The 15,282-nt window shown below is 41.1% G+C and overlaps 1 protein-coding gene across 50 annotated transcripts in view; it reads left to right on the top strand.

Moving 5' to 3' along the window:
• The window catches only part of camk2b1 (calcium/calmodulin-dependent protein kinase (CaM kinase) II beta 1), a 71,130-nt gene that overhangs the window by 7,354 nt on the left and 48,494 nt on the right, over positions 1-15,282 (top strand). For all 50 annotated transcript variants that reach the window (XM_046385596.1, XM_046385593.1, XM_046385588.1 and 47 more), the window contains exons 3-5: positions 8,183-8,242; positions 8,904-8,958; positions 9,247-9,312. In XM_046385596.1, the coding sequence (XP_046241552.1) occupies positions 8,183-8,242; positions 8,904-8,958; positions 9,247-9,312 (181 nt within the window). The remainder of the gene's footprint in view (positions 1-8,182; positions 8,243-8,903; positions 8,959-9,246; positions 9,313-15,282) is intronic.

The raw sequence follows: 15,282 nt of genomic DNA, 5'->3' as shown, positions 1-15,282 counted from the left end.
TTGTGTGTGTGAGTGTTCACTTACTGGAGAGATAAATGTGTGAAAGTACTGAAGGCCCTTTGCGGTGTGTGTTCCACATTCATTTTAAATAACTCCAGATGAAAGTGTCAAATGTAATATAATCCCTCACTATATAATAATTTACTGTAACACTGTTTTAATAAATAATTGTAATGTAATGTTTTATGAAAACACCTTTTCAGCACCTTAATTAGTGTCACATGCTATGCAGTCAATAAGGGTTTAGGCCAAAGCCAAGGCTAAATGCCATGGCATGGCAACATGAAGACCAATCCGGCAGGCAGCGCAGTCCTCGCTGTGGCTCTTCACACCACCACTTGCCCAGCGTAAATCTCCTGCTGCCCCTTCAGCCTCGTAACTGGAGCCCCACTGCCAAGGCCCTGCCAGGTGGCACCACACTGATACTTGACTGTTACCCTGCCTTCACACACACACACACACACACACACACACGCACACACACACACACACACACAAATAGGGCCACAGCTTGTGTGTGAAAGTGATGAGCGTGGTGGAACAGGCATTTTAACAGGCATTAACAGAGGGCATCAACCTAGAATGATTTGTCGGTTAACCTTTTTGTGACACTAATGCTTTCCTTCAAAATAAGCATTAAAATCTCAGTACTTGACGCATACCACTGAGAATATTATGCTCTGTATGTTGTGACGATATGATGCGGAAGAGGAAGTTTTTATATATTTAGGATTAAGTAGTCTGTGCTTCTTTCCTTCAGAAGGCAGACACATAGAAACCGTGTAGTGTAAATAAATAAATCAGGTGATGTTGTAATGCACTTTTGGCATTGTATTTCAAAATTCCTTTTCCAGCTACAGCAGAAATTAGACAAAAATTAAAAGATTTTGTGTAGTGAAACAACAGATTGCAGACAGTTTGTTGAGGATATGAGACAGACGTGCTGTTTTTTCAGCTGTGTTTTTCTTCATTTAGCCATGATCCATAATGTGATGCAAACCTTATAATAATAACAACAACAACAACAATAATAATACAATTTATTTGTACAGCATTCAGCCAAAATTACAGAGTACTTTACAGCAAAGGGTTACTGCTCTCATAGCATCATTTCCAGCTGCAGCAGGCAGCTATATTCAGTAAAAAAGCTTTAAAAACTGCATGTTCCCTGTAGACAGAGCAGATAGACAGTTAGAGACTAGCTGGTGAATGTAATGGAGCATTTAACAGCTGAAGAGCCATTTATTTCCCTCAGGAGTTGACAGAGGCCAAAGCCAGAGTTAAAAGAGAGTCAATATTTGATTTACATCCAACAAGTGGCCAGAAGAATGACCATTTGTAAAATCTACATTGTCAATTGAATGCTTTGTCCCTTCATGTTTGGCAGCAGGTATGTTGGTATATGCAGGTGTATGTGTCTTGCTATATTTTGACTATATGTCAGTTTAAGCAAGCAGCATTTAATGAGATTCAACCTATCCTAGATGATCCTGATGCTGTTAGCAGGGGACTAATAGTTAATCCCAGCGACTGACTTAATGAGAGCTGAAGTAACGCACACACACACACATATACACACACACTATGAATAATTCACCTGTAGCTTGTGCTATCATTTGGCCTATACGTTTCAGTCTAGCTGCTTTATCAGGGAGTGCAGCTGCTTACAGCTTTCCACCATAGTTCTGAGGCACAGTATAATCTCCCTGCATCTGCATTTGATAGCAGGGCTGATCTGACCTGACTGCATGGTGCGCGAGGCTTGTGCTGTACGCCTTACTAATGGATGAGCCGTGTTCTCTGGAACCGCAGAGCAATGTTAGAGCCGGCAGAGCTGCTGCATACTACGTCTACTCCAGGTCCTATTTATAGTTCCATGACCTATCTGACATGGGCTGCTGCAGCCAGGTTCTTCACGCAGCTCTGCCTCACAAGTGGGGTTTGGTTTAGGTTGTTTTGTTGTTGTAATATTTCTCAGGCAGCCGGTAAGGTCAGTGAGCTCAGAGCCCTGGTTGTAGCAACTTAAAGCAGAGCATTTTTTTAGGACTAGCAGATGGAGATGGTGGCCAAGGGGAGGGAGGGGTCATGCGAGAGAAGGCACCCCAGGCACTTGGCAGCTGAGGGCCTTGCGCTTGTATGCCTACATGCCTTTAGCACGGGACTCTCATCTGACCCTCCCTCGCTCTCTCTGTCTCTCTGACACGCACACACACACACACACACACACACACACACACACACACACACACACACACACACAGATATCTATACGGATATTCAGGCAGCCATAGCAGTGGAGCTGAGAGTGTAATGCATTCAGTCAACTGCACGGTGCACTCTAGCAATAATGTATTTTGTTGTAGCTGTAAAAGGACAAAAGATTTCTTGTTTATACACTTGAAGCTTTGGTGATTCAGACTGTATGACTGCCACTCGGTTATGATATTAAACAGAAACATTTAAGAATTATCACGGTAGTGGCTTAGTTGTGTGTCTGTCAAAAGGAGGAACAGTTACAATCCTGATTCCAAAGAAGTGTGGACTCTGTATAATATATACACACAAACAGAATGCAGTGATTTGCTCACAAGTTGTGTTTACCAGCAGCAGTTTTACAAAGTGTCCCTGAGCCCATGGTGTAATATCCTTTTTGCAGTCATGTGTTTCACTAAGTGGTGAACCTCATGCCATCCCTGTTTGAACGACTGAGCGTTTCGAGGACGACCCTTTAATACCCATTCATGATACTGTCACCTGTTACCAATGAGCCTGTGTACTTGTGAAATGTTCCAAACAGGTGTTTTTTTGAGCAGTACACACACACACACACTTTCATTGTCTGTTGTTCCTCCTGTCTCTACTTCTTTCAAACGTGCTGCTGGCATGGCATCAAATTCAGAATAAGCAGATACTTAGATTTATCGATTGAGTATATATCAAACAAGGATTAGCAAATAAACACAGTGTCCTACGGCGTTTGGAATTGGGGTTGTATACAATAAGGCAAAAGATTGTTCATAACACTACATACTGACACACAAAGCCAGGCTTCTCCCCTGTGTTTGACATCTTCCAACCACCCCCACCCCTTGCAACCATAAAACGGTTAATGCCAGTCCAGCACATGTCAACAGGAAATGTAGGACAGGTCTGTTGGGCAAGGCCTCCAGCCAATCACAGAGCTTGTTTATTGGCAGTGATCTCTGGACAGGGGTTGCCAGAGGTTGCTGTATGGCCTTCTAATTTATCATGATAGAGAGCAGTTGGGCTCTTGTGTGTATGGTATACAGGTGTGTGAGATTCACCTGCAATGCAGCAGCAGTGAACTGACCTGGTTTGGCCAGCGAGCTTTCTGTCAATGTCAAATAACCAGGACAGATGTAGATGTGGACGCCTCGGTTGAGTGTGTATCAAAGTTTTGTATTAAAGCTTATTATGAAGTCAGTCTCTTTAAGCTCTAATTACAAATATAAGTAAATCCTGACTTATTATTAATCCATACTTTTTTTTTTTTTTTTTTTTACTAAACAGTCTGGCGGGATTAAAAGCAGTTAAAAGTATGACATGAATAAATCTTGACATGTGCAGCGTTAACTGCTCGTGGTTTGGCTGACAAGTCAGAAACACTGCCTCTGATTGGTTGACAGACTTACCAGTGGATGCTAATAACCATGCTAACAAAGACTGGAATAAACTTTATGTATGTCTCTAACATGCAGTACTCCAAAGAAACACTAACATTAGTAACACCATGTCGGATATGACAGCACTGACCCTTAACTTCTGCAGCATCCAGTATGTCAGATGGCTCTCATCAGAGCTGTTCCACACTCGGTAGTGAGACAGATTCATGTGTGCGGCTCAGCTGGAAAAAGTACAGCTCCAGATAACGTTACATTATCTGACGCTTACGGAAAAATCTCTGTATGTTTTGTGGATGACGCACAACCTCTTCAGCAGGCTCAGAGAATTCATTTGCCGAATGCTTAATGCTGTTACATTTTCCTTACACTCTCACACTCATATAATTTTCCCCTGAAGGGTCAGACTTAAATTGAAGTTAAAGGCTGCATTATGGCACTGTGCCTTTGTCCTGCCATTAATGTAAACTGTAAATTATAGTAAATCGCATCTATTTCAACATGAATGCCTCCTATACCTCCTTGACTGCTATGCAGTTCATACCCAGCATTTCTCAGCTGGCTCGTGTTGCCAGTCCAATGTTCTGAACAGTGGTTATATCTGGCTGTCTTTGTGGCTGTCTTTTTATGTCTCTTCCCCTCTCGAGACATAAGTCCTCACTTGTGATGATTAACCCAAATTTATTCCTCTCCTCTCAGCTCCTCTAATGTACAGATTCCCACAGTCTTCACTAAATGCTGTCTTCTCACTCAGCGAACACTCTTGTGCTTATGTTCTTCTCTGCAACCTACTCTATCTCCTCCTGCTTGTCCTCTTTTCTCCACATCCTCTCTCCTTCCCCTCAGGACCAGTCCTCATCCTCCTCCCATTCCCCGCCCTCTCCTCTCCTCTCATTTCTTATTTACCCTGCTGCAACGGAAGCACAGGATTGGTATCTGGCCGACTGTTTGACTCATCGGCTGAATGAGTGTTGGCCTGACTCGGTGAGCTCTAAAGCAGCCTGCATTATCACTGTCACTTGGCCGCACTTGCAGACGGCAGACTAATTACAGTAAGCACCGCACCATGAAGGGTTGTCAGAAGTGTCAGAGTATCAATACTCTTTCGATACCATGATATCCACATTTGATATGGTATCAAAAGTAGTGAAGCTATATATAAAAACAACAGATCTCCTGTCAGATTTTCAACCCAGGACTGCATAGAGGTTAAAGTTTAGGTCAACCCCATTTGTTTTGAACATGTTTATTTTTTCATTGTCTTTTGCTATGTGTGTTTTGATTCTTTATCAAATCTAGATGCAGTCTAACAGTTCTAGATCATTTTGATAAATCAAAGTGAAAATAGACAACTTCCGACCCACACTTGCATTTGCAAGTGGTATCGTTGTTGGCTCCACTGTTGCAAAGACAACCAGATCACTTTGCACTTTCTTAGAGTAGCCACTACCAGCAACACAGGGCAAAGCTGTGATTTTATCCATTTATTTATTCTATAATGCACACGTGAAAGCAGATACAAATGGTGCCAGTCTTGTGTCTTGATTGGATCACCAGTCAGCCTTCATTTTCGTAGCAAGTTGCAGAACAAAATGACATAGTTAAAGGATTATAAGCAACCAGTCTAAAGATATGCTGTGTGTATTCTGTAGCCATTATGTCGTGCATTCACTGCTTACTTTATGATGATACATTAATGCAAAACTTCCACCAAATGCATTTCAAGAGTTGAAAATGTCGTGTGTTCTCCTGAGCTGTGTGGCACAAGTCGATCTGCTGGCTATTATTCTGTCTATTAGTCCACCAGCTAGTTTATCCATCTATTTGCTCTGTCTGTTTGTCCACCCAGCCACTATCCACGCCTTCTTGAAGTCATTTGTCCATTCAGTCACTCACCTAATTTTATTCTCAGTATATATAAAATCCAAAGGAGACACTGACTGGCTGATTAGCTTACTAAAGTGGTGGGAACATTAAATAAAACTCATAGGTTATCTCACACAATGCAGACTGTATGTGCCTTTTTCCTGGAAAGAGCAGCCGTTGCAAAGGGGTCTGTATGAGGGGTCTGTCTCCCATTGATCCAGGAAGCACGATAAAACCGGGATGAAAGACCTGAACAGTGACCTTCGTTGTTACAAAGCAGGTTGTATATCTCATCTTGTGCCAATCTCCAGCTGTAAATCCCAAGACAAGTTCACTATGACCCACATGCTTTTCCAATCCTGAAGGACCTTAAAGCTGAGGCGAGGCTAAAAAGAAGCACAGTCAATCATATACATCGTTGTTTTATTTGTGGTTTCTGTTTTTTAATTTAAAAATCAGCATGTTGGTGAGAACGTGAATGTCTTTCTTAAATTGATATTTAACTTAAAAAAATCAGTTTATAGCTTTTACCTTTAAATGTAGCAATATAATTTCCTACTTCAGCCTTCAGTCATGCAGTCCTTTAAATGACAATGGCTCAGTCTGGCCATCTGCTAGACTAAGCTAAGATGAACCCTCGCGCTTACTCAGAGCCAATTTTGTACTTGCAGAGTAATGTCAACAGATGCCACCGACAGAATGAAATGCGATGCTTGTGCTTATGACATGTTTTCCACCGCTTGAAGTTGTAGCATGATGGATAACATATCTGGGAGTTTTCAACACAAGCAGACAGTGGGGGGGTGGGGTTTTAAACATCACTCAGGGTGGAGTGAAAACACAGCACTGCTTACTGAGGACACTGTGAAGATGTGATCCTTCATGGAGCCTTATTTGAGGTGCTGAATCTTCCCTAATGACTGACAAATATCTCAGAATATATCTCTGAACGATAGTTGTTGTTTTTTTGTTTGTTTGTTTGTTTTTTTTAACACAGCGACAAGCAAAACACATGGGCAAAAAGGCACAGTGTGTCTGCAGCCTTCTAAAACTAAAATGAAAAATTGAAGCACCAATCGACAGAATGAGGAAAAAAAAACAATCCAACCCAAAAAGTAGCAGGCGGTGGTGGTCGGTGAAACAACAGCAGCAATCAGCAGTGTCTTATTCTTTCAACAGCAACAAGGCTTTGTGCATATTAATTGCCCTTGCATTTTTTTTCCGCTTCCCTCCTCCTCCTCCTCCTCTGTCCCCTCTTCAACACTCCTCCACTCCTTTCTCCGCCTCACTCCGCTCATCTTCTAAGACTATAATCACTGGGCTTACACTTCACTGTCACTCCTCGGTGGCAGTATGAATGTGTGTGCCTTGATTTTGCCAGTCTATTTGTGCGCCTGCATTTGCTCTACGTTTGCATTTGCGTGTTTTGAAGCCCATGGATCTCTACAGAGGTGTGGGTGAACACATACGTTTCTGTGTTTATGCTCTCTGCTGTAGTCTCCATGTCTGCACATACAGGGTGGTCCACCCCCTAGTTTGTGTGTGTGTGTGTGTGTGTGTGTGTGTGTTTGTATGTGGGCTAAGATTGCTGCTCGCTTGATAACCATGGAATCCAGTTTGGCTAGTATTATTGAGGTCTTACATAAGCGTATACTCTCACACACACACATATACATAATCTACATACATACATACATACATACGGAGTCTGCTCCCCTGACAGTAAGTTGGTAGGTTTTATGCTGGAACCACACAGGGAAAGAGATTATATTTATGTTTCCTGTTAAAACAGGAAAACTGGGCAGAATGGCATAAAAGATACATGACATAGACAAAAACATTGAGACACCTGATCATTACACCAACAAGCGATCTCCATTCCAGTTCATCCCAAAGGAGTTGGATGGGGTTAAGGTCAGATATCTGTGTGGGCCAGTCAGGTTCTTCCTTTATGGACTTTGCTTTGTGCACTGGAACACAGTCATGCTGGAACAGAAAAGGGCCTTCCCCAAACTGTTGCCACAAAGTTGGAAGCATAACATTGTCCAAAATGTCTTGGTATGCTGAAGCATTAAGATTTCCCTTCACTGGAAGTAAGGGGCCCAACCCCTGAAAAACTGCCCCATCCTGGTACTTTTTGTCTATATAGTGTATCACTTACAGGAGGTCATTTTTGTAAATTTTTTTAGTTGGGTTGTAGGGTTAAATTATTTGCTGTATTTTTAGAAAGGTTTCTGTGGAAGTAAATTTAGTGACATTTTGAATTACTTACACAGAAGTATTTTAAGTTTGTTATGGAAACATTTTTTGGTACTTCTTCCTGGTTTCTACCTTTTGATGGCACTAGGCTTGTGCCAGCTGCTGATCAGGTCATATATCGGTGATTGCAGGGATGATCTGTGATTGTTTTTTCCTACAGCAATGTACAGTGAACTTTAGTTTGTTAAGTTTGTTGTTTTGTGTACCAGTATGCAAATGTTTGTTAGTATTTGTAACCTTTCTGTTCAGAACATGGTGGTTCTTGTTGGTAATTGTCATTTTTGTGCTGTTTATAGTTTCTAGTTTATAACCGTTTCTCAGAACGGTTGACACGGTCATAATAAGATCACATTTTAAGAATTACTGCTCATTAACTCTCTCTCTCTCCCTGGCTTTCTCTCTCCTTTGCCCTTCAGATCACCAGAAGCTGGAACGAGAGGCTCGGATTTGTCGCCTGTTGAAACACCCCAACATCGGTGAGGACATGTCTTTCTCTTCATGGTACCACCAACATCTGTCTGATTAAATGATGGAGCTTCCATCAAAACAAAACCCAAGTCTCAAACCTCTTGGATCAGAGTCAAGACTTTTTTTGAAAGAATCATAGAATCAATTTATTGTTTATTACAAAATAAATAATGTTTCTACTACTTTTTGTAAAGTGAAACCAGTTTGTTAATATTAACTTAGTGCAGATGTTAAGACAAAAGACAAGCCACCCATTAATGTGATCAGAAAAAAATATAGTAGTAGCAATACACAGTAATACAAATGTAATATGATATTCATTCATTTCTGTTGATTAAGCAGACCCTTTTTCTGCCAGAACCTCCTACCATGCTATAAATATATATGATGTATGACTTAATTATTATGACTCTCTGTGGTTTCATACACACGCACACACCCACACACACTCGGTTCCTCTTTATCTTTTCCTTTTTTATTCTCTCTCTAATTAAAATGTAAGCAGAGTTACCCTGTATTGTTCATAAATGCATTTACAAAAGGAAAAACAAATGGTAGACAACTCCTAACTATATTCTGACAGTAAATTGATAATTAAACAGAATAGAATAATGATTAATGCTTTGTATGGAAACTTTATCTCTCGGTGTGTTTGTTTTTCTGTTCCAGTTCGTCTCCATGACAGTATATCAGAGGAGGGCTTCCACTACCTCCTGTTTGATTTGTAAGTCTTCCTCCTCTCCTTCCCCACCCTTGCCTCCATATGCAATTACATAACTCTCTCATATATTACCCCACCCCCCGAACACCACCACCCACGCCCTCCACATCCATCTCTTGGCAATTCCCTCTAGTTTCCATGGTAACAGTGTGGGAAGGGGGAGGATTGGGGGAAGGGGGTGCTGTAGCAGGCAAGAAAGTAAGAGTCCTTGCTTTATAGCCTTCATAGCCCCCCTTCTGCTCCACCCACCAAGCATCCCAATTTTAACAAGTGTGTGTGTGTGTGATACAGGGTTACAGGAGGTGAACTGTTTGAGGACATCGTAGCCAGAGAGTATTACAGCGAGGCCGACGCCAGGTAGGAGCGCAGCCGTCCCTCCTGTATGTGTGAAAGTGCTTCTCCTTGTCCTGAAATGGTCTGTGTCTTCTCTCGTCTTCTCTTGCCTCTTGTTTTTTAGTTTTACGTATTTTTCCTTTTCGTTTTTCACTGTTTTTTCTCCCTTTTCTACCCTCCGTTCCTCTTCTTCTCACTTTCATCTTTCCTCTTTACTCTCTGCTCTGCTCTGTTTTTTCTTTTCCTGTTTCCTGCTCCACACACCCCCTCTCTGCATGTTTTCCCGTTCTTTGATCATTTTTCCTCTTCACTTCTGTTTTTTTGTTTTTATTGCCTTTTTTCCTTCCTCTTCTGTCCCTCTAGCTTTCCCTTTCTCTTTTTCTGTTAACTTCTAACTTTACCTCCTGTTTTCAGTGGCATATTGCTATTTTCCTTTCTCCTCTGTTTTCACTGTTCCTCTTTTGTTTTTGTTTCTGTTAATAAATCGACAAGTGTGATTTTGCAAAGTCCAAAATTCATCAAGGCAAGAAGCACTTACCACAGGGAAAAATTATTTGTCGTATTTGTGGTTTCCCCCCAAAGCATATCATTGAAGGGATGTGGCTGTCTTTTTATTAGAGGATGAACTGGATTTTACAACAAAAGTTATAAAGACCTTTATCTCATGGTTTAAAGAATCAACAGTTCAACAAAAAATACCACCCGACTGGGTTTCAACAATAAACAACAAAAGACAGAAATTCAGTGTTACAAAGTTTGGTTTCTCAAATCTGTCCACACTAAGTGCTCTTCTCAAACACATCATCAAAGTATCTCTGAAAAAGACAACAAACCCAACATCTCTGATGCCTTTGGTGTTACCTCAGATACAAGTCAGATGATCGTGTTTGCGCACACAGGAAAAGTGTCTGGAAGTGCAGCTACAGGCTAGGTAAGCTATCTGCGTCATCTTTGAAGTGTTATTTTTTCCACTTTGGATATGGAGTTGCAGAGAAAAAACATACTAAAGGCAATTCCCAGTCCTGCTCTTAATTTCGATGATCGCACTTGAGGTCATCTTGATAAATTTTTGATGTAGAATCAAATTTGTGACATCCCTAATTGTATGTCTGTAAAATAGTCTGTGACGCAGTAATTAAGGTGTGACACAGGAAACTCTGGACCTCAGGACAGTTGTCTTGGAAGATCACTGGTGTGTAGTGATATCAACAGTTTCTTGCTGGTCAGACATTAAGACTGTCTTTTTAATGACCCCATTAGCTTGGAGATCCACTCCTATACTGTGACGCCCCCTCTTCATTTCCCCCTGTGCTTTCCTTTACTCAAACAGTGGGAGAGACAAAAACAAGTCTTTAAAAGTAGAACAAAAGCAGTGGCTCACCCACCTAACATGTTAGTGTATATGTGGATAGTCTCACCTTCTCTGTTTCTTTTCTTAATTTTCATTCAGCCCTCTTCTGTACACCGCCGCCACCCATGTTGTTTTATGTCTCACTCCCACCACTCCTGTTGACTCACCAGCGCACACAGTTCACTTTAAACAGTGGCGGAAGAGGAAATGGAGTAGTGGGGGTGTGGACAGACAATAGGCTGAAAGAAGAGTGAGAAAGATACTTGAAAATGACAGTTGTGATGTGGGTGTTAGTCCATTCAGCAACATTAAAAGTGAAACTTCATAGTCTGATATTGTAGAGCTGTATGAGAACTGCCAGTATGGCACAGTAAACGGTTGTCTTTAGCACGTCTCTCTACTCCAAAGCCATTTCACTTGAAAACAGTGAACTCAGGTCATATGAGGAAATTGTTATCTGGCTTTGTAACCAGTGTGTATATTTATTCATAATGATTGAAGTTAAATATTCACTAATGTTCACTTGTTAACATCCGATCAAAGAAAAAAACAAGAAAAAAGTGAAAAAGATTTTTGCTTTCTGATTAGTTTGTTAATAATAGGCAACACTCTTGCTCAGACTGTTTCAAAGGTTTTCATTCATATTATCCAGTTATTTTCTGTACCTCTGTATCCCATTGAGTTGTGTTGCTGGCTCAAGTTCAGTCCCAGTGAGCCACTGTGTAACCCAGCTGAAATTTCAAATATAAATATCAACTATGGAGCAAGAGTGGCAAGCTGTTAAATCAGGCCTGTTATGGTCTGTTTCTTATTGTCATATTTTTTTCACACTGGGTTCCCGATTAGTTCATAAGACCAATATACATTATGATATGCATTATGGTTCTGTTATTGTTGTGTAGGGGGTCTAGAATTATTTTTCTTATTATGTTGGTTTGATTGGATAACAGCTGCAGCAGCTGTGACGCGCAGCAGCATCAGCGATGGGTGGCAAAGAGACCCACATGTCACTGACAGTGAAAAGGTCATATCCCACATTAGTCTGTGAGTCGTTCTCTTTAATGCGCACATGCAAATTCTTGCTTCAACAAAATTTAAAACAAATAATGTGTGCATGAAGTTAATAATAAAAACCAAAGTTGGAACATCCTCTCTCCTGATGTCTTCCCAAACCATTTGCAGCTGAAATGTCTTTCGGCTATTCGTTGTTTCCCACAGATCCACAGATTGACAGTGTAACTGGTATCGACCTGTGTGTGATCTTTTAACTTTCTTTGTCAGCGGGAAGTTTTATAAAGATCAGGCGGTCTTACAGCTACATTAAACCGGAGAGGTCACACCACAGTCAGTGCATTTACTGGAAGGATGTAACACCAGAGAGCGTCTCTGTAGAGCATGTGTGACCGTCATTAGACAGGAGAGGTAGAGCGACGGGAGATTGTCCACCAGTTAGCCAATCGTGGATGGCGTTGTTCTCTCAGAAGGACAAAAAAATGAATCTAAAAAAAAAAAAAATGCTAAAAATCAGTAGCCAGATATATTTCAGCAGACATTAATATACCTGACCCACCTGAGGAAGCACATCCCGTATCACAATAGAAAATTAATATGTGGTAAGCAATGTTGATATCATGGTGGGCTGCCTCTCTTGAATGTATGGGAAACCCCCTATTTCAAGTGCATTCACAGCTCTCTCTGTTTCAGCACTAACTAATTTGTGCAACATTGAAACAATTTTTGCACTTGTGTCATTAGCTTCAAAAAACTACGCCAATATGATTGCACCGTGTTTGTGAATACAGCTGGAAAATTCCCTTTTGATGTGCTGTATTAAGTGATTCATTTACACACACACACACACACTTCATACCTAAATGAGAGAGATAGAGAGTGAGAGAGAAAGACTGCATGTTGTCATTGGTATGTGTGGTGTCATTGTAATTTATGAGTAATTAACAGTCAAAACAATAACAAAATATGAGTTCTAGTGTCTTCAATTTGTGCTGTGCTGGTTATTTCTGAATTTCACATGATGATAAGGACCTTTTTATCAAAATGTCTCAGTATCTTTAGGTGATAAATGTTCCTGTAATTTAAAGTAGTTTTGTCTCTCTAGGTGCACGTAGCGCAAAATAAGAATTTTAAGTAGTTTGGACTGTGTATTTTGACGCTGAAGACATCTTTTAAATAAACAATGAAATCCAGACATAAAGTTCCATAATGTTTCGTTCTGCAAAGCTGAGGCCAACATATGAGATTCTCAAGTAAGCGCACTCATCTCTCCTATTCGAAACTTGATAGTTTTTAATATTAAAGTGCTGCCATCAGTCCTCAAGTTACCATATCTTTTTGCTTTCCTGCATCTTGGAGGACCTGCTCTGGCAGATAAACCTTCAGTTGTGTGTGGGTTAGTCGCTCAAACCGTAAGTGACACTGTAAAACAACTGGTCTGTTATGTGTACCAAGCTCAAAGATTGTGCCTAAGGTAAATAATTTCAGTTTGCTAATTTTCTAGTATTTTTGCCTGTTCATGTCCTGTGCACTATGGAGATCAAAGCTGCATATTTAGCAGTCTCCAGCAACTTCCAGCAAATCTGGTCTCATGCCTGATGCTGAGGAGCTTTGGTTTTGGCTTTGGTCCAGATAACAATGGCTGAAGTGACACACCAGATGTGCCTGCCTACCTTGTTACTGGTTTTGTATGTTTGGTAAATCTGGAAATGTTTTTTGTATGTGGCCAGGTTACAATATATTTAATATTTGTTTGTTTCTGTGTGTGTGTGTGTGTGTGTGTGTGTGTACATAGTGTATACACACACATACAGTTTCCTTTCCCCTTCCTCATGAATGTCAGTCAACCAGGCCAGTCCACCCACCCCCCAGCCTCACTCCCTTGGAGACCAGCAAGAAGTGGGACTTTAATTAGCTCCGATAATTAGTCTCTCTCTCACACACACACAAGCTCACGCACTCACACAGACCCCAAACTGTGCTGCATCACACCTTATTGCCCCCTGTCAAAATCTATCAGTGTTCCTCCTCTGTAGAGTTTGATTTGATGGAGGCCATTATGAGTACAACTTTACAGGAAATTACAAATTACACCTAAAGGTGAATTTTTCATCCTCGGAGAGCAGACAGACTCAAAAATAAGATTCCAGAAACACAGTACCGTTGACTTATTAAGTTTTATGATTACTAACATATACATTTATCAAGCACAGAGCATGAACATGAGTTTTCTATGCATCTGTCTGCCAACCCCTGACAAAAATATTCTAGTTTTTAACTTCAAGATTCAACCATGAGTAGTTTATGCTCGGGTTTATGTGGTGAAGTTCGTCTGTACATCCTCACATTTATTTTCATCATTACACAGCACTGAACACATGCATACATGCTCATATGAGAGGTAGAAGACGTGCCCTCTCTTGACATACAAGCTGGCTCTATTTTTGATTTGCTTCACAGTATCTCTTGACTTCCCTGCAGAGAACAGTGGGACATTGTTGCTCAAAGTGCTGAGCAGGTCACATTTTTTGGCAAGTGTGATGAGGGCTGGACTTTTCCCCCTCTTTGCTCCACCAGGAGTTCAACAGACGAGTCCTTTGGAATGACATGAAGATTTTGGACAGTGAGCTGCTAGAGGCATTCACGAAAGGACAAACCATGGAGTGGGATGGAGATGCTCTCCTCTTTCTAAATGTCACATACACTGGGTCACTGACAGGTCAAGCCGTGTGTCCATGCATGCTTACAGTGAAGTTTCTTATCACTTTCATTTTATATCAAACAGCAAAAGTCAGCTGAAACAGCAGGACCTTGAAATGTGAATAACTGAACATTGGGCCGGTTATGTTTTTGTGTTTTTTTAAATATTAAGGATCCCAAGTCATGAGTTCATCTGAGATCCCATTACCAACTGGACAATACAAAACAGTGTTTGCTTCTGGCCTGTGGCCCACCATTAGGGCACTCCTGGTTTAAGATGAGGAATTGACTGCAGTCAGTAGGAAGTCCTGATTTTTTCTTTTTTTAACATGTGTGTGTGTGTGTGAGCAAACATGCATATATATATATATCTCTCTCATTCTCTCTCTCAGTCCTCCCACTCACTAGACACAGTGTGGGTGTGGATCCTGCAGGCTGCCTGTCTCTTAGTGCCCGCTATTAGTCACATATTCTGCACATTACACTTTCTCACTGCACCAAGCCTGTGCACACACACACACAGAGTGTGGTAGGTACATGTATTTCTTGCAGTGCACACACAGTGATGTGTTTTCCTTTTAGTGATGGAAAAATAGCCTGGCTTCAGCCCACCAGTCTTCTATGATTCAGTTTCATCCTATACATAAGTGTTCTGTTTCTTGTATTATTATCTCTCTTAGCTCTTCAAAAGCCTCTTATCTTCTCTTTCACAATCTGTCATCTTTTTTCTTTCAGTTTCCTCCTCTCCTCTCCTCTCCTCTCCTCTCCTCTCCTCTCCTCTCCTCTCCTCTCCTCTCCTCTCCTCTCCTCTCCTCTCCTGGTGTTGTTGTGATTTTTGTCCGGCAGGTTGTTCTGCTGTGGCTTCTCTTGTTGTCTCTCATCAAATCAAAACGAACCGTTTTTGTCTCCTCCACCTGCATCATTCACCCACC

This window comes from Scatophagus argus, chromosome 4, assembly GCF_020382885.2.
Source record: "Scatophagus argus isolate fScaArg1 chromosome 4, fScaArg1.pri, whole genome shotgun sequence".
In the NCBI taxonomy this organism is placed as follows: Eukaryota; Metazoa; Chordata; class Actinopteri; family Scatophagidae; genus Scatophagus; species Scatophagus argus.
This window is presented reverse-complemented; position numbering and strand designations above follow the sequence as displayed.